This window comes from Protopterus annectens, chromosome 4.part0, assembly GCF_019279795.1.
Source record: "Protopterus annectens isolate FY-2018-M chromosome 4.part0, PAN1.0, whole genome shotgun sequence".
In the NCBI taxonomy this organism is placed as follows: Eukaryota; Metazoa; Chordata; order Ceratodontiformes; family Protopteridae; genus Protopterus; species Protopterus annectens.
The window spans coordinates 586,381,724-586,406,841 of NC_056733.1; the positions used below are offsets into that span (position 1 = coordinate 586,381,724).

Genomic DNA, 25,118 nt, shown 5'->3' on the forward strand with positions numbered 1-25,118 from the left:
ATGCAACAAAAAATATTGTTCATAAAGTGATTTTACATGGAAAATGGAATGTACTGGAGTGAGATTGGAACCGGGAATGACTGCTCGTAAGGCCAATGCTCTGACCACTACACTATTGTAGTACTGCTTCATTTGCATATATCTTGATATTTATCTTCTTGTGCCATTTAAGCTGCAGTATATGTAGTTAAACAATGGGCAAATCCGCGCACCTATGGTTAAATTTTATCTGTTTGATAAAAAAATGTAACTTGTTTATATTATTATATTTTAACTATTGCTCTTATAAACTTGGTGGGGTGTTGCTGGGGGTATGCAAACCCCTATGAGCAGTTTCACACATTGTTATTGTTAAACTGCAGTTCTTAATTGCAGGGGCATGTATATTGTGAGAGCTCTGCTCTCTGACACGTCCCCTGCACTCGTCCACGCTCCGTGTCCGTTTAGCAGCTCAGGCAGCGCGCCTTCATTAATATGCATGGCGTGCTGCTCCTAAACAGTCGCTTCCTTGCAGGACTAAGCTAGTCCTGCATGGAAGATTACTGAATCCGGGGGCCTGTCTCATAGAATTTTGAGATACAGTTAATTAAAGTCTACAGATTTTACAGCCCTTTGATAATGGCATAATGTGCTTACATTTTTCCATCATTTTTGTCACTGTTGTTTATACCCATGTTTCTGAGTAGTACCCTACATTCCTACCAGAAGCAGGAAGCATTATGTGCTATTTAGTATTATGTGCTATTTAGTATTCTGATTTTAAGCTAATTTGATGTCCAGATTTTTAGCTAGATATTTCTATTTTTAAGGGCCTTTATTCCTATTTTTCAATGTCCACGTCGGGGAAGTATGTCCATAACACACGGACTCTCCTTAGCATACTTGTCAACTGTCTAAATTTTTGCCTCATAGTTTTGATCTATTCCTCATAAAATCTGTGCTTTTCTGGCAAATCACTTGGATGATTTGAGGAGTGAAGTCACAAAATAATGATATACATTTGAGTTTCAGTCGTCAGATCCTTCAGAAAATATATATTAACAAACCTTGTTATTTTGGCAACTTTCTAAGTTTATAAGTGCTGTATTTAAAATGTCCCTATTTTTGGGTCTTTGCCCCTCCCCCACCCATTTTGTCAGGTTTGTCCAGAATTCTTGCACTAAGAGGTCGAGATGTATTCTGCTTAGTTCTACGTAATAACCATTAAATTTCGCCTTTATTTCAGTCTTTTTTCGGTAACTACTAACTACCCTGAGTCCATCATGCTCTTGAAATTGCAGTCCATTTTAGGTCACTGGAATCCTTCCATTCTTCCCTAACCTCCCTGGTACAGTACAAGCACAGCATTGCAAATAATAATAAATGACAATAATAAGAGAGAGAGAGATGGTAATAAAACAAATAAAGAAGAATTACTGAATGAGAGTAGCAGTAATCGCAAAAAAAAAAAAAAACGGATGCATTTCTTTCAGCGACAAGTAGCGGGGACAAAAGTCAGTAAAGAGCCCTCATCATTTGGATGTCCAAAACCCGGTTTCTGGGTTTGGACATCCACAACACAGCAAATCTTATGCTCTAACGCTTTAGGGTTACTACCTGTCCCACTTTGCGAGGGAAAGTGCCTCTTTGGGCAGTTGTGTCCTGCAAAAAAAATAGAAAAAATGGCAACTGCTCCGAGAATTTTAGGGCAATAATTTTCCTACATTTTGTTTGATGGTTGCATAAAACAGTTATTTTGTATCTTAAACACCTACATTTTATAAGAAACAAAATAAGCAACTATGTTACAAGAATAATCTTTTGTTTAGGCGAAAAAGTGAAGTTCTGTCATTTGTACTGGCCATGGGTATGTTTTGCCCTGCAAAAATCTGACGTTTCTACAAAAAATGTCCCAATTTGGGCAATTAATTGAAAAGGTGGCAACCCTAGACGCTTATCATTTTTTGTTAGTTAAGCATTCGTCAGTGTATTTGAATTGTTGTGCGGATAGGCACAAACCAGTTCAAGATTTAGCCTGTGCTTGTACTTTAAATAAACGTCGTTCAACTAACCGCATAAATAACGTTATGAACGTTAGAAGAAATACGTCATCGCCAAGAATGTACGTTGGTCCGTCATGTAGTGTTTGTGTGTTAAGTGTACTGTATTCGTTTGCCTGTGTCAGGCTTCTGGTGGGACTTGGTCTTGCTCAGGCTTGTAATGGAATGGTTGTTATACAAGCATAGTAAACTGCGTGTGCCCCAAAGAAGGCTAACTTTGACTAAAGTGCTGCTCTACGTTTACTTCTGCGGCTGTGTTTTCAGCAGTGTCATGGACAGGTTTATAACAAAGCAGCCAGGGTCTCAGGGAAAAAGGAAGCTTGGATTGCTCCAAGTCGAATTAGGGGCGGATAAAGACTGTACCAGTACCGATGACCTGAGTGGCGGCCCAAGTGCCAGCAAGAAGTGCAGGAACGATGGAGCGGTTGACACAAAATTTAAATGGAAAAAGATAGAATCCTATGGACTGGACTGCGACTACGGGCAGTTATTTATTAAACCTGAGGCAGATGATATTTTCCAGCAGTTAGAAAAGGAGGTGGAATATCTTTCTGGTAAGATGTAACAGAAGGTGCCAAAATTAAGACTGCTACTGCTACACAAGTTAGTGTGTGAATTGTAAATTGCACGTCTCTCAACAACTTGTGTATGGGTTTCCAGAGTTTACATTTAAGCAACTTATCTTCCTTGTTCTTCTGTTACCACTATCTGATTTTATGGGTAAATGCAGTTTTTGGATGTAGTGTTGTTTGCTTGTTGCAGTCTACATTACTGTCAGCAGTTTTGAAAAGGGAATACAGTTTTTTTTTTTTTTTTTGTGCTGGTACCGGCAAGCACCGAACTTAAACTATACCTGGCAGTACTATTTCTGTGTGGGTGCTGGCCAGCTGTCATTGGGAGCAGTAGTAGGCTACATATATCTCACCTGACCTTGATTTTTAGTGACTCCCCTGGTTTTGACTCAAATTTTAGCTTTGCCTCCCCTATTTCTCCTAAAACAGGTGACCTTTGGTGAAAAGGTGGTGAATTACACTTTAAACAATGACCATAAATAGAACTACCACATCAATAGCAACACCTTAAGTACGCACTCAATGGTGAGAGACCTGGGCACACATGTTGACAGTAACCTTACCTTTGATCACCATGTCTACACAGTGGTAGGAAGGGTTTTCTGTATTGCTCATCTCATAAGTAAGGGCATTGCCTCCAGAAAAAAAAAGAAGATACAACATCTCTGTGCTCCTTCCCTCATCAGGCCAATAATTGAGTACAGTGCCCTTTTGGTATGTACCCTTCCAAGCATCTGCAGCAATTAGAGAGACCACAAAGGTTTATCACAAGGAAAATTCAAGGTCTTCAGCATCTTTCCTATGTGGATCATCTGAAATCCCTGTCACTTTATTCTGTTTCATACAGACTACTTGGAGGTGATCTCTGCATTGCATATAAATCAATCTCAGACTCTGGTTTATTAGAAATGCTGAATATCCGCAAGTCAAGTGGTAGTCGGGTTACTCGCGCTAAAGACCTGAACCTGGTATGTGACATTAGTAGAACCTGCTGGAGGGACGTGTGTCTCCCAGAGGTGACCATACCTTTGGAACAGACTCAAGTAGAGCACCTCATTGGCCCTCTTCAAACGCAGTTTGGACAATTGGATGGGTAACTGTAATTTTACCCTGGGGGTTCCACCTGTGTCCCTCTTGGACAGGGGAAATGGGTACTGATCGTGGAAATAAGGGTAGAACTTGCCTAGGTTGTAAGGGCCGTAGGGCTATTAACCTAGTAATGTCCTATGATCCTAGGAATTTTAGACTTTTTCTAACAGTGTCTTATTTTGCCAACGTCTCAAGTTAATAGTACTAATATTTTAAAAATATCCCTCATTGTCCCCGATTACTGCTGTATTTGTCTCTGATTATGTTGATATTTGTCCCTGATCAGTTGAGAGTTATGGTAGGCTATAGTAACTTTATTAACTGCCGGCAGATGTGCAACAAATATCTGTAGCCCACACCTGGCAGAATACCTGTCCCAACTCCAGGGGATCATGTGAGATAATTATGTATATGGCCACTGTTACAGTAATTTCTGTATAATCAGTAATGTGTTTTAGCAGATTAACTTTAATGCAGCTAACTTGCTTCTCATTTTTGTGAGGGTAGTGCACCCTCCATGTTGGCCACTTTGGACTGTTGTATGACTGTATGACATGCACTTAAATGGGTATGTCCCTTGAAGTGATAGACATTTACCTGTAAAAGTTTCTAGGCAAGATATTTGGATGTCATCTACAAGCTGTACATATTGTGTATGCTTCTAGCTACAAAGACAAGGGAGTAGGTGTATCATAGAGATTGTATGTGAAAAAATACAAAGCTCTCTCTTTTATATCTGCAAAATGAATTCAGATGTGTGAAAACGTATTGTGCTTAGTATGTGCATTACTAAAAAAATTTGTTTGCATTTTTGTATAAAAATATGTGAATATGCCAATAATAGAAGATAATGTGGTCTGTGTTGTCCCCCTGAGTGTTGCAGGTGCACCTCACCCTTCCATTCTCTCATTTTTCCTGTGTCCCAGACTCCTCCACTGACCTACACAGTGTTTTCTAGCAGTGCATTAACAGTCTCCACCATTCTTACTGCAAAATAATATTTCAAACGCTCTTGCTCTGAACTCGTTCAACTGATTGATTTGTTATAGCTCCATCTTCCTTAACTATTCTTCCTCTACAACTCCTCCAGTCCTGTCTACCCCATAATAATATGGTGCATCCTTATATGTTCTTTAAGCTTTTCATTTGCCTCCCCTTCTCTGTCTGCCCATTTCTCACCATTTTTGTATAAGTGCAACAGCTTAATAGCTCGAGTTGCGTCTCTCTCAGCAGTCTGTTGCCCTTGGCCCACAGCTTTTTATGTACTGTGTTGGATGTTTCAGCTTTGGCAGTGAGTATGATAACAGTAACACCACAATCATTGTCCTTTCTGTGTCTACAGGATGAAGTATTCTGGTCTGTATGTTTTCCCTATATTATCCCATCCAAACTGCATAACCCTGCATGTTTTCACATGAAATTCCATCTTTTACTTATTCGCACGATGTATACATACTTATTTCACTGGTGACTGGCCATACCAACTGTAACCACTACCCCAGTTTTGTTGTCGTGAGCAGGTAGGTTGATCCTACTTTTTCTAGTTCCATCTGATGTCTGGCATAGATATCTTAGGGAAGATTCATTCTAATCTAGACATCCCATACTAGCACTCTACTTGGCAGCCCATCTGTGACGGTGCAGAGTGGCAGGCACTCTTCCCCTTACAGTAGTTCTGGGACTTTCAGATGGACAGCTATATGCATTTAATTCTGCCATCAATTCTGGTTGATCCTTGTTTTTTGTGAAGCTAAGTAGTAGTGAGAATGTACTCCTTATTTAGACATATAATACAGTAGTTGTCAACATCTGTGTAGCAATGACTTAACACCAGCCTGCACAAGACGTGGACTCCAACTGCTATAGTAATATGGGGTACCATGAGACAGCTATGATTAATTTACCAGATTGTCATTTTTGTGCAACTAAATAACATTAGGACCTGCAGCAGACTATTTATAGGAAATGCAATACATTAATACCATAGCTAGTTTCTAAACAAAGCTATGTTTGGGGTAGCATGCTACCCCAATTAGTAACTCGATGCCCAGTTTCAGAAGTGGGCTCAAACTGCATAGGCTAATGAGGAATCCTGATTCTGAAACATGAATTGAGCTCACAACAGTAACAGGCAAAGACATTTTACAACTGGCATTTAAGACCAGGGTAAAGTGTCTGAATGACGGTGTGGCCCTTTCAAATGAATGGCTTTTCCTGGTGTAGGTGGTGCTCTACCTATAAGTCAGTACTGGTACTGCAGGCATTATACGGTGCAAAGGCCAGTAGTAGCAGTACCAGCGTGCTTCACCTACACAGTAGTGATTGGTGAATTGAAATGGATAAATGGGGTTTTATTGATTGTTTTGTTTGTTTATTTAATTTATTTACTTTGACTGTCATAGTGGATTGATCCTTGCCGGACCAATTTCAGCCACAACCAGGCTACAAGGCAATCGAGGCATTTTGTGCATTTAGAAGAAGTAATCCTACAGACAACTGTTTGAGAAGAACAGTATTGGGACTTAACAAACATGGTAGACATACAATAAGCAAGTATTCTTGTTGAAAAAAAAAAAAAGACAGAAAAAGGTAATTCAGTATGTACACGTGGTCGGCATTTGGGGAAATATTAAACATTACAGTATTTAAGGAACATGAAAAAGGCAAGTGAATGAATAAACAAATCTGACCATTTTCTTGAGTAAAACAAATCTATACTCTGTTAGTGGCAGTGTGACAAAATAAGTAGAAAGGAAGAGGCAGTGGCAGATACTAGTACCTGTCATAACTGCATGTATGTGATGTTATCCAGTATCCCTGAAGCAAGTATATTTGTACTGATTGACTAGTGCTGCTATAATTTTTGAATGATTGGTCATTTATTTTAACCGTCTTTTTTATTTAGATGACTAGTATTGGAAGCTGTAACTGTACCTTAACCCAAGGGCTGGCACCTTGGTTTATTTCATTACCCTGCACATAGAAGGCTGTAACGTTTGAGGTGGAAGGCATTTGATTTTAAAAGTTTCTAGGCAAGGTATTTAGACAATTATTCAAAAACTGTGCCTTTGTTCCTGTGTCTAGTTATAAAGGTAGGAGGATAATTGTATTTTGGTATGTTCTGTAACGACACAGACTGTTTTGTCTTTTTTGTTATATTTGCAAGCTGCAGTCAAAGATGTGGGAGAGTAAGTATTGTGTTTAGTGTTTACGTTATTTAACAGAAATTGTGTTTATTATTTACATAATTTAAAAGAAAATTTGTTTTTCATGACGTTTCTTATTTAAACATATAATTATACTAAACTTAGATAAACATAGAAGGGCTGTGGTTCATCCAGATAGCTTGAGTGTTGCAGCTGTCTGTCTCTCATCCTTACTTTCTTTAATTTTGCACATATCCTATGCGCTGTCTAGCCTTCCCACTGATCAAGCATTCTACTACTGCATTGTAAATCCCCACCACGCTCTGAATGAATTAATGTTTCCAGTATTCTGCTTTTGAAATGTCCCCTTTTAGCTGATTCTTATGCCTCCCCCCTTTGTCTGTCTTTTTCCAATCTCAGCCTTTCTACCTAACTCCCTTAATGAGATGTGTGCATATCATGTCCCCATTGCTCATCCTTTTTTTTTCCCTGTTTCTACATGCCTTTGCTACAAGGCAATCAAAACAGTAACATTTAGAATACTGCCAATTGATTTAAGAAGCATAACATTGGGAACAAACACATGGTCAGCTTATGTACAGTAAGCAAGTAGTATTTTTGAAAAACTAACGAAGAAACAAGCCCCAGGATTCAGTAAGCTCTGCACGGTGTGCAGGAATAGTGCAAGAGCTGCTGCACTCAGTATGGCCGCCGTGTGATCCAGGATAGAGCTCCCAGCATGTGCATGAGCACTCCTACACTATTCCTGCATGGACACAGCTCCTGTATGCTAAATACCCCATCTGCTGGTGAAAACCATGCAAATGAGGTGAATTGGTGATCCAGGCAGCAGGCAGGCTTCCGTGCAGGAATAGTGTATTCAGCTAGTAGCTGAATATATTTCTGCAAAGTACAAAACTGGGGCATGACAGCTCGTACAAAAGCATGTATTATAAGGGTTAGACATGCCAGTGGCCAAATATATGGCCATTGGCATGAAAAATAGAAGGAATATTATAACTTTTTTTGGCCGATTCCGGCCGCTTAAGTATAGGGCAGCGACACACCAACAGGAAAGGGCTGAAAATACCAAAAAAGGGTGAAATAAGCCTTTATCACACAATTCATGATTTTGCCATTCTAGTCAATGGCATGCATATGTAAGCAATACTAGGGAATAGAGGTTGCAATACTAGGGAATAGAGGTTGCTAAGGGGGAAGGCTCAGTGTGAGTGTAGTTACTAGGAATTAGCTGTCAGTCCTATGCAAATGAGGGGAGTTATACTGAATCACAGGTTAGAGGGGAAAGTGTCAGACTGCACCTAACCGTGTAGGTTCTCTAACACCATTGTGTAGACAGGAGGAGCAAGGAGCAAGAAAAGGGTGTGTGTCATGCTTGCTGGAAGCACATTGGAGACCTGTTGCCTGGTGTCTGCTTAGCTAGGCACAGCTAAGAGAGTGGGTGTGTCTGAGGCTGTGTACTCCTACTCCATGAACTGAAGAGAGTGTGCACGTGCAGGGGAGGGACAAATCTTGCTGTTCACACTACCAACAGGCTGGAAGAGGAAGGGTAGAAGGAAAAGGCAAAGGAAGTATCAGAACAAGGGAAATGTACAAACTGACCAATGAAAGCACTTGAATAATACAGCTGACAGGTGGCTGCAGAGCTGAAGATGGGAGGACATGTAAAATAGAATTAAAGGGCAACAGCACAAAATAAAGGTGAACTGATGTAGAAGTCAGTACTATGGGGAATCTTACAACTCAGAATGGGCCCTGCAAATATAATACAGCTGGCAGGTAGCTGCAGAGCTGTAAATATGAGGAGATGCAAGTAAAAATCATTTACAAAAAGGGCAACGGCAGAATAAAGGCAACCATTCACAAATCACCAGTAATGTGTCTAACACTCAGTGGCTAAATCCAAACCATGAGCAAGTAAGCTGGCATCTGGAATGAATCAGAAACGGTGAAGCTGACAGGCAGCAGTAGCATGACACCACTAGAAAGTATGGAAACACCCCTCAGTCTGCATTTCCCCACGTACTCTGCTCCTTCAGAGTAAACCTGGGAATTTAAACTGACAAAATGCTAGGGGCTGCCATTGCTTTGATACATCACCATGTGCTGGAGGCTGACGGTGGTGATGAGGATAATGCTTCCAACTGCCGCAGACCCAGGAAGGAGGAGAGTGTTTAGACCCAGGGTGACCTATCAAGGGCTACATGACCTGGAGATTGTAGGGCGTTACAGGGTGGACAGGGACATATGTCAGACAATTGTGGAGTTGTGCCAGCATCGCCTCACATCCAGAACAAACAGAGGGGAACCTATCCCAGTGGATATTAAGGTATGTGTAGCCTTAAGAATACTAGCTACAGGTACTGTCCAAACGCCTACTTGGGGTTATCATGAGGATGTCACAGGCATCCGCATACAGAGTACTCCATCAGTTACTGAATGCCATGCTACCACATGTTTGTGAACACGTCCACTTCCCTAACACCTGTGAGGAATTCACCAGCAATATGTGTCTTCTTCACCGTGTAGCTCAATACCTGCAGGTACAGGGTGCCATAGACCGCACCCACATCAAAACACCACCCGGTGAGTGGGGTAGGGTCTACATCAACCACAAGTGCTTGCCCTCCATCAACTGCCAGGTTCATTAACAGAAGTGTGTGCTGGCAGCCCTGGAAGCTATCGTGACTCCCACATGTGGAATTCCCCACAGCTGTATCAGGGTTTTGCTAGGGGGGGGACATCCCAATTTGCCATCTAGTGGGGGATGCTGGCTACGCACTGGAGCTGTGGCTGATGACACCCATCTGAAATGCACACACCCCCGAACAAGAATACCATAATGAGGCACATACACAAACCAGGATCATCATAGAGCATATGTTTTGGGATGCTCAAGTCACGGTTCCGCTGCCTGGACATATCTGGTGGAGCCTTGCAGTACCGTCCAGCCACATGTGCCCACATGTTCATAGTATGTGCCATGCTACACAATATGATCCTGTTGAAACAGCCGCAGCAGGAACAACACTGGGAGGGGACACACAGCCCACCACCATTGCCAAGGTCACCACAGGCACGGAGGGACTTGGAGGAGGAACTTCCTGAGCCTACCCCTAGAGGCAGACAGAGGCGTGCCCAGTATGCCTATGCCTTGGTAAAGAGGCAACGCATAGCACACACACTGACACTTTAGGGACCCAGGGTCTGATACCTCTCTCCAACTCGCACTTACAGTAGAAGGGATGCCAAACATGACACTACCTGTACGTTACTATGTATAGGGAGTGTACTGCATGCATCCTACATGGTCATCCCTCCAGCACCATCCTCAGTACCACCTCAGTACCACCCCAGGCACAAGGTATGTCAGCCTTACTATCAGTTACTGAATATGGAGTACTATATTCTGATAGTCATATCTATGCTATTAATGCAAGCATGCAAGGGAATCTTACAACTCAGAATTGGCCCTGCAAATATAATACAGCTGGCAGGTAGCTGCAGAGCTGTAAATATGAGGAGATGCAAGTAAAAATCATTTACAAAAAGGGCAACAGCAGAATAAAGGCAACCATTCACAAATGGCCAAATGGGATAGCAGCAGATAGCTGACAGCTATATGGGACAGCATGAAATCCATAACCAATACTGGTGCCCCCATACTAGGCAGTAGTACTCAGGGTGACAACCCCCACTGCAGTACATGTAGAGGCTCGACTAACTGTGGGTGTCCACAGGTCACATGCATGGATGTCCATGAGTGTTCCCATTCCCACCCCCCAGCCTCACCCAGCAGGACAGGTGTAGATGACTGGAAATGCTGGCAATGGTGAACAGCACCCCCCTACAGACCTACACAGACATACCACAACAGGTCTAGCAGTTGCAGTATAGTTCTGAAGAGTAAGATGTTTAAAACTGAAATGTATGCCATTACAATCTAACTTGAGTGCTCCACTGATATGCCTCTAATCAGCAAGATAGGGCACAATACAGTACTAAATGGAAGCAAACAGAGTTATAACTGAAATACCAATGCAGTCCGTGCAAATGTGGAAAGTTGTCGTGTGTGCCTCCCAAACCCATGTATAAATGGCAGTGACATGTAAGTTTGTAGAGTAATATCAATTGAGCACATATTGCCTGAGCTGTCCCAATCAACATAATTGGTGTATGTCCACTATATGCAGGGGTCAGTGTGCCAATATTTTGTGAGTGCTTAATATTGTCTGGAAGTGGACAGCATGTAGGCCTGGATGTTGTGTCTCAGTGGCCTTGGTACAGTACTGTGTTTGACAGGGCTATGTTCCAACAACTGCAGTGCCAACCAATCTGCTTCTCAGCTACACCTATGTTACTAGTTGTACACACTCACTGTCCAGATGTCAATATGTGTTACTGTCAGAAAGCCAGACAGGCTATGAACAGGGGTCCATACAAAGAAACAGTTCACAGGTGGAAGAACTCTACGCAGTAAACTATAAACTGCACACACGTTTGGAATTAAATATAGAGGTTAGCATCACATTAGTTGTCTGTCTAATATGGAATACTGGTTGTCTGCCCAATCACTGGCAGCCCACATAAACCACAGTTATAAAGTAATGACACACTGCTGATGTCCACATACAAACCAGGAGAAGGTCCCAGTCATATCTGTGAGTCAGGTGCCATAAGCTTCCATATCACACATGCACTCAGTCCAGCCCCCCGCCCCACAACAGCCACAGGTATTTCATCAGTCATATCCTTGCTGTTGGGAATGATGTCAGAATCAGCACATGTCTTTTATGGAATACACACAGGATGCAGCATGCTGACATGGCGTCCCATGCAGGTTTGTCCCTAGCCGTAGGCAGCACCCTGCACACATCCAGACTGATGCATCACTATGAACTAGAAGGATTGCCAGGAACACCTCACCCACTTGCCCATGTCACCCCAGGGAAGTCCACTGGCTTGCAGCCTGGTAACGTATGAGTGACAAAATGCAGTGGCCTGCATTACTCTCATGTGGCCTACAGGCCTCTGGCAAATGCCCATGGCTCACCCATAGTGCCATCATATGCTTCACCCATAGTGCCATCATACAGAATGTCATAGGGTCCTAACTAAAAACATAACAGATTAAGCAGAAAACAAATGCAAGGCCATGCTGACAAATGCCAGTAGCATGCCTCTCCATGTTCTAGTGCAAGAATTGTGGACCAAGACATAAATACTGCTGTGATAAAGGTCAAACTATATAAATACGTCGGAGATATTGCTACCATATTGTTGGTAAAAGGATAGAATTACGGGGGGGGGGGTATAATGCATGGATATCATGGAGTGTGTGAAGTCTGAAACTCAAATGTCTGCTCATACTTCCCCCTGACTGCAAACCCATGAATGCATAACCACAAACCTGCTTGTAAACCACATTGTGAAGGGAAATCCACCAGATATGAGTCCTGCATTTGAATAACCTGACCATCTGTACAGCTGAGAGGTATGCCCACAGCAGGATATGGCCATTCATTTAAGCTGAGAAGTGTACAAGAAGGGAATCCCTGTGCTGGATACTTTACACAGACCCATCACTCAGTTGTCTGTAGCCACCCCTCCACAATGGTAGTATTGTGCCATAGTTTCTAGACTTCTCCTCACAATATTAGTCTCTTGCTGTATTGCACTTGTATTTCCCTGGTAAACAACTGTTGGCAAACAATGATATCTGTCAATAGTTGATGACACAATACATTAAACTGTAAAACAGTACATATGTCCAAAAATCTATGCTAAAACAAAACCTGTTACACAGGCAACACAGACAGTAATAGGAAACGTAGTTGCACACAGTATCCCCCCATGTTTGGACCAATTGTGACTCCATATTGGCAACCTATCTACAGATATCCTGAAAAAATAGCTTGCTAGGTGTAGCTGTAGCACACACAACCATGGACTGGAGTACAACTCTCCCTGGAATGGATTCCCACAAGCAATATAGAAGGTCATACTGGGCATGCTCCTACACTTGCAGAAATAAAGCCCATGTCTGACACCACAGTGGACCATAGATATCTGTTATCTGCAGATGTCTGTGCACACACACCAAAATGTAAACTGATTGATCTTCTCACACACACACACACACACACACACACACACACACACACACACACACACACACACACACACACACACACATCAGACAGGAAAACCCACAGCCAGCTGTAGGTAGCAGATATGTGGTAAGTCCACATCTATTTTGTGTGACACGCACACATCTAAGGCCAACATACTACAGTAATTCAAACATACACAGTGAGAGAGACAGTACCATTATGAAGCCTTTCCCACCCAGTACACATCCCATAGTTCCACTCTACACTCTACTGATGTATGTCACCTTAGATGTACCTTTGGACAAGCCTCAAATCTGTAAGCTCAGTAGCACATGCAGTAAATCCATAACTTACTAAAGCAAATAAGTAAATGGGTAGGGTTTCGAATCTCAGGCCTGGCGTGTGTGTGTGTCTGTGTAGGAATTGCTGTTTTACTCCATCCCCTCCCAGTACACATGCCATTACCGAATATCAGAACATGTGCTGCAGTCAGTCACTGTACAAGTTCCTTTTGTTGGCCCTCAGTCCTATAGGCTCTGTTGTGCTTCTGATAACTGTGTGTAGAGTACCAGTAACTATTTATGTAGCGATCCTAATCACAGTCCTGTCAAATGGAAAGGTGTGCCTGTTTGCGTGTGTGTTCATAGGTGAATGATTTTGAGGCCATTCCCACTCACTCCTTTTTACATTGCCCTCTGTTATCACTGCTGCTGATGTCACTCACCGTTAAGGATACCTTTGGACAGCTTTCAAATGTGTAAGCTTTGTGGCGTGTCTGATAAATGCGTAGTACTATAGTGCAGTAAACTAGGTAGGAGTTCTAATCTCAGTCCTGGCAAATGTAAAAGTGTGTGTGCTTGTGTGAGAGTGTCTGTAGTTATGGAGACATGATTTTGAGCCCATTGGCACTTACTACACTTCACTTTTTCCTCCTTTGTCACTCACCTTTAAAGATACCTTTGGACAACACTCAACTATGTAAGCTTCGTGGCGCATTTGATTAAATGCATAATACTGTAGTGCAGTAAACTAGTTAGGTAGGGGTTTGAAGCTCTGCCCTGGCGAGTGTGTGTGTGTGTGTGTGTGTGTGTGTGTGTGTGTGTGTGTGTGTGTGTGTCTGTGGTTATGTCATTAACATTGTGATACATATCCATTGGGGGGTGGGGTTCGCTACACTTTTGTATGGTCCACCCAACAAACTACCAAATGTCCACTGTACAGGGCCCACTTTTGTGGTAGTTGTGGACACTCTCTTCAGTCCTGTAATCTGTTTGTCATGTGATATTACTATAGAACAATATGGAGTCCAAAACCGAATATGTGACCCTTGAAGTCCTGTGATACAATTCCACACTCAGGAATCATAGGCAAACACACTCATGTATTTGTTAATCCCTGTGTCACTAAGTGATCTGCAAACAGCCTCACAGATGGATCTTACATTGTGAAAGCAGTGGACTATATGTCAGACTCCAAAACGGTCGTGAGTGGTGTCAGACTGTCAAACAGTCGTGTGTGGAGTACCACAGGTTCTTGCCCTGTGTCCAGTCTTGTGTGTTGTGTGTGGCTCTGATATCCAGCCTAACAGGAATGAACTGTGGTTAACAATGTTTGCAGACTATTGCTAATTGGGGGGTCTGTTTACATCCCCACATTATGTTAACATCCTGCATAAAGTTGCCACTGACACCTCCACCTGTTGTCAGAACACTGGCCTTGGTCTCAATGTCAAGAAATGTGTCCCAATCCCCTGTTGAATCAATGTGTTGTCCACAAATGACCACATTGGTGGTAGTCCAGTGGAGACAGATGTCCTTATAGGAGGTCTGTGAACACAGCTTGACAGCAACCTCTCTTCTCACCATCACACTGCCACTGTGGACAGAAAGGCCTTCTATGAGGCACATTGCATAACTAAGGGTGTGGGTGTGTCATCCAGGAATGAAGTGGTCAATGTCTCCCTCTACTCCCCACTCATTAGGCCAATCAGCAGGTCCAGTGACCCATTTGCCATGTAACTCTGTAGACACCTTCAACAACTGGGTAGGCTGCAAGTGTCCCTGACATGTATGACCCTAGGCATGAAACGACTGTCTGATATGGAAAGGGCCCAAAACGTCCGGGTGTTCCTGGTCACATCTTGGCGACTTACAGGCAATCCCTGCTTGACAGACAATGCCATGTCTGCCCAGCTGTGTTACAAATGCCACAGCTAGGAAACCACAATTTGTATGCACCACATGCCATGGATACTTCAACCACATTACCACATTTAACAGAACATGCTTGGGGACATGTCCATAACCCAGACAATGGCCAAGTTATGCGACATATGTTGCATACGTGTCAGTCAAAGCACCTCACTGGCCCTCTTCAAGAGAAATTCAGATGAGTGGATGGTGAATATAACTGTCACCCTGGGGATCACCCAAGTGGCAGCAGTCGATGGATGGCATTCATACAAGGCTTAAACTGTTAATGCATATCTATCTGTGAACTCTCTAAAGTAATTGTCCTCAAAATTCCTGCAAGTCCTTTACTGTAAATATCTGGTATACTAGTTGAATGGCCTTGATGTGCTTAGTACCTATAAGTTTACTGTTTTCTAACAGCTGCAGTCCCAAGAATTGTACCTCTGTTTTGCAGCAAGTGGGTTGTCAGGATACAGTTTGAGTCCTGCTTGTCTGAGAGCTGTGCACAGTAGATGTAATATTTCTAAATGTTCCTCTCTTGTGTTTCTGTGTATCTGTGCATTGTTGTGTTATTCTGTCTTCTAAAAGCAAAGGTCCAAGAATCATTACCATTCCATGTTGGCAAAATACAGGGAGAATGAAATCCCTGAAGTAACTTCCTCACTAAGTGCTGTTGATCTTCAAATCTGAAGGCATACCTCTAGGGTGACTCTGAAGTCAAAGGTATTAAAAAAAAATCCATTAGCCATATCTAACACTGAAAAACACCTTGCTGTCAGAGACAACCTAGCCATTTCCTCTGGTATTGCTGGTAATGGGTGTGCTGCTTCTGGTGTGTACTGGTTTGCCAAGCATAAATTCATTACTATCCTTAAGTCCTGTCCTTTTCCATACTGATCCTAGACACTGCTTTTCTGGGAATATTGTACTGTTTGATATGGTGGAATTCTTCCTTGCTCAGTCTGAATTTCAAAAGCTTGTACAAACCCACAATTGAGTTGATGCGTTGCCTCTAACTGAGAATATTATTGCTTTAAAGCCAAAAGGACCCGAGAACCCACATACACTGACAAAAATTCTGCTTGAATGTCACATTTTAGGTATGTCAGTAACTGCATATCAGCATCTCTCTGTTTCCGCAAAATTGCATTGATAACATCATTGACTATTCCTAGTGCATTCAAAACATCCTTTCCTGATACAGTAGTAGCAATTTCATAGGTTCATAAGTACGTACTAGGTTAGCTGTCCTTGTGGACCATTTTAAGCCTAGTCAGTCTCTCTTGGTGAGAATCAAACCCTGTACTACTTGTCTTTCAGGTAAACATCTTGGCCATTATGCCAAACCCCATAGTTTGCAAAGAAAATTAACACTTTGCCTTTTCTCAGTCTTCCTTCTGGATGTTTAAATCTAATGTTAACATTTTTATTTTTCTAAGCAGAAAACTGGGATCCATCAAATTCTCGTAACAGTTTCATCGTCACCCTTTTCTTGAGAAGTATGACTAATAACTGACACTGAAGCCACTGTGTCTATCGGATATTTTTTTCCAATCTATCCCCTCCACCTTTTCCCACACAAATGACCTCCCATTCCTCCCTATAGATAAAGGTGTTTGCTAGGATAGTAGAGCAGGTGTTATACTCCATCATGTAGGGCTAATTTGAGCAGTATCATATTCGGGTAAAACCTGCTGACAGTCTTCCTTGTTCTGCATTCCATATGATAGCGGAGTTATTGCTTCTACCTCCACCTCTTCCACCTCCCTCTACCACTGCTGCCAAAGCTGTTAGTGTAGTGTGTGTGGGGGGGGGGTTGAATTTCAGCCACATCAGGATATTTAATCCTCAGTGGTGTCTTAGGAGTCTTCTGTCTGTTGCATTGTACCTAGCATAGGCTGTATGACTTGCTGCATTTTTGCCTTCCCCTTCAGGAGGTGGAAGAATCAATAGGTGTGTTCCTAGAACATGTATACGTCTCAAGATATTCCTGATAGTAATTTGCAATTGAACCACCCCCTTGACTGCTGTACTCTGTTTTCTGGAGTTATTCCTTGTTCATGTTGGGTAGCCTATCTCCCTCCTGCAGTCCTCTCCTGTGATGTTTTTGTTCTGATTTCTTTGCTTAATACCCAGGGCATTCCACCTTATTATAGCCCTTTAAATGACGGGAAAAGCATCTAAAACATGTTATTTTAGTGCTAGTCCTTTCTGGAAGCATTAGTAGTAATAAAAACTTAAGATGTCTGTCTGTCTTACTGGACAGTAAGTGTTGTTGCTTGGCTGGTTTCACAAGTGAAGACAGACAAGCGGGGTAGCTCGTTTATATGCTTTATTATGTAGAAACACATCAGGATGGATAGCAGCAGTACAAAATATAAACAAACTGATTAACTGACAGACTACACAGACATACAAGCCCCTAGAAATCTTCTTAAAGGTATACGTACATTTTGATTTACATCCTCCCTCTTTTTAATGAATTGCCCACGATATAATGACATTTGAGAAAAGAGACATGCAGTTGTACAGACAAAAGGAAGTAGATACAGCATTCATGTTCTCATGTCCAAGTTGCTGTGTATCTGGAACATGGTCTAGAACTATGACCTGATCTAGTGATAAAGCAATCAGAAAGAACTACGACCTGATCTAGTGATAAAGCAATCAGAACTGGGTTTAGCAACAGGGACCGTAATTGGTGAACAAATAGATTCTGGAGTTTTGGGATTCTTCTCAGGAACAGGGATATTTACTGGAATGTCCTCTGGAACTGGAATGCTGGATAACTCACTCTGAGATGGTCTTTTTCGCAAGTGTGATACTGCAATACAAGCTCAGACACCGGGATCAGATGTTTCTGATTCTGCCTAAATTATGTTCCTTGTGATTCCACAGTGTAAGATCTCAGTTCTGGATATACACTCTTCACAACTCCAATCCGATCAAAACCTTTGGACATCTGCATCCTCACTATCGCTCCTCCTTGTAATGGATTGAGAGGTTTGCTGGTCTTATCATAATAGACTTCTGGGATAAGTGCTTTTTCAACAGATTGTCTTTCACTGATCTGTTGTTCTTGACACATGGCACCAACAATTTGGTCCTGATTGGTAATCTGGTTCTGGTTTGTCTCGACAGAAGTCTCTGTGCAGGTAAACCAAGATGTTTATCACAAAGAACATTTCTGAGAGTCAAGAGATTCAAGAAAACATCACTATTGTCTTGTTTTGACTTCTCTAGTAATTGTTTCGCACTTTGAACTGCACGTTCTGCCAAACCATTTGACTGGGGATACTCAATGCTACTTGTAACATGAGTGAAGTCCCACTCTTCAGCAAATCTTTTGAACTGTTGGCTTGTAAACTATGTACCATTGTCAGAAAAAACTTTGTGCGGACTCCCATGGACTGCAAAATGACATCTCATCGTAGTAATGACAGTACTGGATGCTAAATCAGGAAGTAGGTCAATCTCAAACCAATCTGAATAAGTGTCTGCTAACACCAAGTTGTTTACCATTCCACTTGAAAATGTCTGTAGCTACTGTCGACCAAGGTAGTTCAGGAGTCTGGTTTAGCTGAATTGGTTCTTTCTGTTGATGCGGCTTAGTACTGTTACATACAGAACAAGATGAAAGTACTCTGTCAATGTCCTGTGTCATAGTAGGCCAAAATACTAGTCCTCTCAACCCTTCTTTATTGACTGTGAGGCTAGGTGAACAAGTGCCCTCACTCTTAAGCTTGTTTGCTGACTCACCCTGGTACTTCACTGAGACTGCACACTTTGGAATTTGCTAGAAAGCTGAGGGTTTTACCAGTGACTGTTGCAGGGATCACAGTTGCTGCCATGTGCTTGGGACTGTTTCTTTTAACCACGTGCTGCATACTATCAACGTTAGCTTTAGAAGTTACTGGAAGCATGCATTTCTCATTTGTAAGCATATTTGTTTGCTTTTCTATAAGCTCATATATTTGACAAATCTCAATGGTCTTATTTAAAGTTAAATCACTGTCATGAAGCAAAATCTTTTTCACAGCATCATCTTTAATACCACACACAAGTCTTGTCTTTAATCACCTCCTCTCTTAAATCACCAAATCTGCCCATTTTAGCCTTATTTCTCAAATCAGTTATATATGCTGCAAGTTTCATCAGGCTTTTGATCTCTTGTGTAAAATAAGTGCCTTTCCATTGTAATATTCATTTGGGGGTTACACATTTTTCTAAATTTACATTTTAAGCACTCTGGGTCCTACCTTGATTCAGCCAGTACCACTATGACAGTTTTCTCCCCCTCCTGCAAATACAGCAGGTGCATGCACAAATGAACGCTGTTCTGTGGCTTATGAACCAGCTAAGTTAAGCAGAATAAATGCCTTTGTATGGTCATCTTTATCAGAAAATGCAGCTTGTATGAAAATATCGTATTTTTGCTCAAACACTTTCTAATTCTCTGCAATATTATTATCAAAGACAAGTGGACTTGGTCTACAAAATCCTTCAACCATGCCAACAAAGTATGCCCAAACACACTGAAAATATGGCCCTTGTAATCCTATACGAACATGCACACACAGCCAGTATTTGTAATAACATTCAAATACACAATAAACTCTTGTAAGTACTGCACTTTACAAATTAGGCTTTCAAATGGCTGTACTTTGTGAAATAACTGTCCTGTAATACTGCACAAACTTGCGAACACTTCATACACTTTGGATATCTCAAATAGCATTAATTAATGCGAAAAGTAGCACAAAGCAAAAAATGCAGTCATTTTTCTTATTTTATACATTTTATGCAATTCGGACTTTATTTCAAACATTTTCATATTTATTCGAATATTTTTATCAATATGTCACAGTTTCGGACATTTCCTTTAACTAGAAATTAGTTTAGAGCATTCTGAGTATTTTATTTTATATTTTGCAAATAAGAAATCATTTAAGTAAGCTTTGATACCTGAAATTCTTTTCTGACCTTTCTTTGCGAGTTATATGTGCAGTAGGGATGATTCACGCCTCTGTATTCCTCCACCATTAACAGAGTGCCTCTCGGTCATGAATCTGGATCCCATTCTGATACCATGTCGCTCATCTGGTTTCACAAGTGAAAACGAACAGACGGATTAGTTCGTTTATATGCTTTATTATATAGAAACACATCAGGATGGATAGCAGCAGTACAAAATATAAACGACTGATTAACTGACTACAAAGACAATGCATGCTTACATCTCAACAGCTTACTACAGAATGGCAGTCAGGCTCACACGTGCTTAGTATTTATACACACGTGCAAGCCCCTGGAAAGCTAGGTATACATACATGTTGATATACAGTTGTCACTGCTGAAATACCAAAGTGGCAGCTTCTCTGACATTTTTTGGCTTTATCATGTGTGAATCGTGTAGAGTTGCTGGGGCATCCTAGCAGAGTTCTTGTTTACTGTCTTGTTAAACTGCACAGCTCATTTGCAGACCCAGTATCAGTGCTGCCATGCTGCAAATGAAATGTCATCCTGGTCACGCTTTCATCTGGCTGCCTTGGCTGGACATGAAGTCATCTGGAGGTGGTTTGGCTGATTTCCCTGGCCAGTCCTTCAGTTGTCTAATTCTCAACAGGGGAATATGTTTCTGTTGTATTCCTCAAACCTGGCTGTCTCTGCCAAATGTAAATCCCATTTTTAAATAATTATTCTAGAGATCAAAGGCGCATTGTAGCAGGTTTATTTTGTACAGGATATTTCAGTTTCCTGAGAATCAATCAGAAAAGCTAATTTAAGTCATAACCAGCCATGGCTATTTTTGTACTTAAAGTACAAGAATTAGCAGTTCATTCAGTTAAGACAAGATCCTACTTGAAGTTTCCCCAATACAGTCCTAACTTTTAATTTAATCTGTTTTCTCCAGTATGACCAATAAACATTCTCCCTCCATCTGTAAGATACAAACTCCCATTCCATTCAGACCCAATAAAGTTTTGTTCTCCATTTTGTAACATTTCGCTATCATAATCTGTACTCCAGTAAAATTCCTTTATTTGTCTGGATAACTGCTACCTTTTAATTAACTGACTGTTACATCACCCACTAAACTTTCTTTCTCCTTCTAGGTGATGGTTTAAAGCCCACCACCATTCCGCAGACTTTGTAAGCGGAGCTGTACCATTTAATTCCTTGCACTGCCTGCATTTCCTGCAAAAATATAATTAATAAACAGAAAATATTTACATTTTCCTGTTTTTGTTTATGTTGCTATATACATAACAGCCTTTCTATACATGTAACCTTTCATAATGTCATTGCCCTCACAATGCCTTATTCATATTGTAGCCTAACAAAAGCCTTATTCATATGACAGCCTAGCAATATTATTTCTGTCAAATCCCTATTCATTTATCAGTGCCCTGTTCATATTGCAAACGAACTATGATTATGCTTTCCTGTTTTAATTTTGTATAGAGGAAGCAGCAGCACAATGTCTAAAATTAAGTGTACCTGAAGAAATCTGTTCTAAATTTTCCCTAACATTTTGAAGTTGAGAAATGTAAGCAGCAGCAGGAGATAGTATTTTTTTGGATGTGGGTAGTGAAATTTGGGGTTACATTTGTGGTTGATCATTTCAAAGAGCTGTACTGCCATTTTTATGAAAGAGAATTTTAAAGAAGAAAGTGGATGGAAAAGTACTTTAAGGGCAGATTAGGGGTTTGACTCAATAGAGATGAAATATGTTTCATTGGTAAAAGATAGGATGGTAGTAACAGCATGTATCCCGTTTACCATTTTGGAAGTCATAGGCTAGGGGGAATTTAGTTTTTGGAAAAATTGTGTTGGAAATCAGTGATCTGATTGTATTTCTGAGCTGAGTATTTTGAAGGTTTCAAAAGCATTGTGCCTTTGCTTCTTCTATTCCGTCTTAAACTGTGATTTTGGAGGATTTAGCTCATCTAATAAAATTGAGAGAGAAATATAGAAACATCTACAGTGTATGTTGCTTAGAGTTTAAGCTCCCTATCTCTACTTTTGCTAGATCTGGGTACAGTACTCTAGATGTGCCCTCACCAGTACTTTGTACGATGAAAGAATTATTCCGAATTTCTAGGGTCCAGTCTTACAGCTAGACATCTCAGCATCCTGTTTGACCATAGATACAACCCTTGTTTACTGTATTGAATGATTCATCTTTAGGGATAATAGTAAGTCCAAGATCCTTTCTCCTTATGCTCTTCCACAGTGACAGCACTTGCTGTGTATGTTTTCCCTCATCTAGAGTTCATGACCTTGTAGTTTTCCTAATTTAAATCCCATTTATTTATTTTTTTATTTATTTATTTTTTTTAACATCTTTGTTCAAGATATGCATCGACTACCCTTTTTAATAGTATTGCATCAGTACCCAGGAGAGAGGAGGGGAGTGGGGCTAAGAAAAACCTGGATGTTCTGAACTGCATAAGTGACAACCTCATCTCTGGCTGTTTACTCTGTACCTTTTTCCAGGTTACCAAGGATGGCCTCGTGGGGAGAAATACCAAATAATAACTTGGTATCCCCTTCCCAGTCATCGGACAGCACTGTGGAGGTTGAACACTATAGGAGAAAAATCTGAACAGCTGATGGTCAAGCTGAAGATAACAGGAAAAATTATCAGTGAGATAATCCCTGCACTTCTGTAGATTGTCTCAGTAGCTGTATGAACTTAGCCTGCTTGTACCGATCTCTGCATTTATCAGGAGCCTGTGTTATTTAAATCTAACAAACTCTATTAACATGGAGCTGCAAGTTGATTTTGCCTCTTACATGATCATTATGTTGGCACTAGGCATTCTGAGGCAGTGTAGAAACTTGTCTCATGTCTCCTGACAGCCCACTACTTATAGATTCTTCTAGGTCTTACCTGTGAGAGATGCATCTATTCTTTTGGTATAGAGAGAGTGTCTACTTCCACCACTGCCTGTAATATTACTACTACACCTGTTATGCTGACAACCTTCCTATACATGCACTCCTAAAAATGTCGCTACCCTGACAATACCTCATTCATATTGTAGCCTAAGACAAACCTTATTTGTATGACAGCTTAACAGTATTATTTCTGTCAAAGTGTATTCATCAAACAATGCCATGTTCATATTGCAAATAAACAATATTATTTTACTTCACATTTTAATTTTGTATAGAGGTATCGGCAGCTAAAGCCTTCCAGGTGACAATGTATGAGACCTCAGTCTTCTAAAGTCGTGCCTATACTTGCACCGTGACATGAACGAGGCATGGCTGCAAATCTGTCTTAACCCCAAAAGGTCTGCTTCAAACTTTAAAATTCTGGTTGTAGGCGATCGTGTTTTAAGGAATACTGACATAGCACTTACCAGTCTGGATAAGGAGAGAGTTAGTCAGAGACATCTCTTGGTGCTAGGATCAGGGATATTGCAAGGGCCCTGAAGACCATTCACTGCCCTAAATATGAGAATGACCACTTTGTCACCCAAGTGGAAGTGATTGCATTTCTTTGCATCTTCCTTAGTGTAGACAACAAAAGAGCAGTCAGTCTTGTCACCTGTCTCTCTAAGGTGGTTAAGCAAGTAGTATAACACAGTATTTTTTCCCTATCTAAGAATGATGCCCAAGTTCAAAAGTACAATAATTGGCTTATTATATTAGAAAGACCCATTTTGAGCCCATCTGGGACTAGATGGTCAGTAAAAACTCCTACTTTGCCTACAACAGTTTACATCTCTCAACTTATGGCTTTTGCATAATGGCTGAAGTCATTGATCCTTCCACAGTACCTTTTTATATGGCAATTTCCAGATCAAATAATTCTAGGGTTGTTCTGCTTAAAACTAGAAGCTTAAACGACAAAAATGTCAAAGCTTCAGGCTTACCTCGCCTTTCAAGACGTCCATCTTTTTGTAGTTACTGAGATTTGGTGTAAGAGCAGTGATGGTACCTCTTCCTTGACAGGTTATTGCTCCTATCATATATTCAGGACCACTGGAAACTGTGGGAGCTTGTTCGTATTTATTAGGCACCTCACTGTCTTGTGGCAAATATTGCATAATACCAATCTGGAACTTTTAGTGGTCCTAGACTGTCTCTCATTAAAACTGTCTGCTACATCAGTGCTACTTATAGGGCCCTTCCATGCTACTGCATAATGTACTAATTACGTAAAATCAGTTCATTAGACTACCAGTCAAGATTTGCCATAGCTTTCCTTTCAAGAAGCAAGTTTTTTTTTATTTTCATGGCTGCAGTCCCCATCTGCAAAGGTCTGCGCACCCAGGCAAATAAAATCTGTCTCTGCCCCACTTCCTTAACTATTTGCAAAGAATTAATAGGGCAAGATGACAAAAAATTTTAGTTCTTGTGATGCAATAAGCCAGACACTGTTTTCACCTTCATTAAAGGCTCCTCGACTGTTCTCACTTTCAGCCATGAGTGTGGTATCTGAATGTTTGACATTAACATATCTCCCAGCAGTTTTGATTCCAGCAACTGTCATGTAACCCACTGTGACGACTCATGGTCCCACCATTGCCAACCAATATGTGATGAGTGATGGGCCCACCAATATGTGACATCCGAACGCTGGGCCAGTAATCAAGGCGTCTGAATCCTCACCACTGACGCTAGAGAGGGATGTGCACTTGGAAAACAAATGGATGCACTCAGTATTTCCAGATGCAGACCTCTCCCTTAGGACCACCCAGGGAACACACTCAGTCCACAGTATGGATTCCTCTATATTAGTCTCCCTTCAGGTCTCTAATAAGACTGGTACAGCTGTCGGGTTAGGCCCTCAGCCAAATGTCCAAGCCAAGATCTCCAGCACCCTCTCCATAAGCTCAGTGCTTTGTGTCCCTGCTTCAAGTAAAACACACACACACACTTGATTTTTCACACACACCTGGGAAAGGCTGGCACAGATTTACCTGCTGTG

General features: G+C 41.3%; 1 protein-coding gene across 1 annotated transcript in view; it reads left to right on the forward strand.

Moving 5' to 3' along the window:
• The first annotated feature begins 2,059 nt into the window (after positions 1-2,059).
• ALKBH2 (alkB homolog 2, alpha-ketoglutarate dependent dioxygenase) overlaps positions 2,060-25,118 on the forward strand; it is a 219,872-nt gene continuing 196,813 nt past the window's right edge. The window contains exon 1 of the mRNA XM_044068520.1: positions 2,060-2,593. Coding sequence (XP_043924455.1) covers positions 2,200-2,593 — 394 coding nt within the window. The 5' untranslated portion in view covers positions 2,060-2,199. The remainder of the gene's footprint in view (positions 2,594-25,118) is intronic.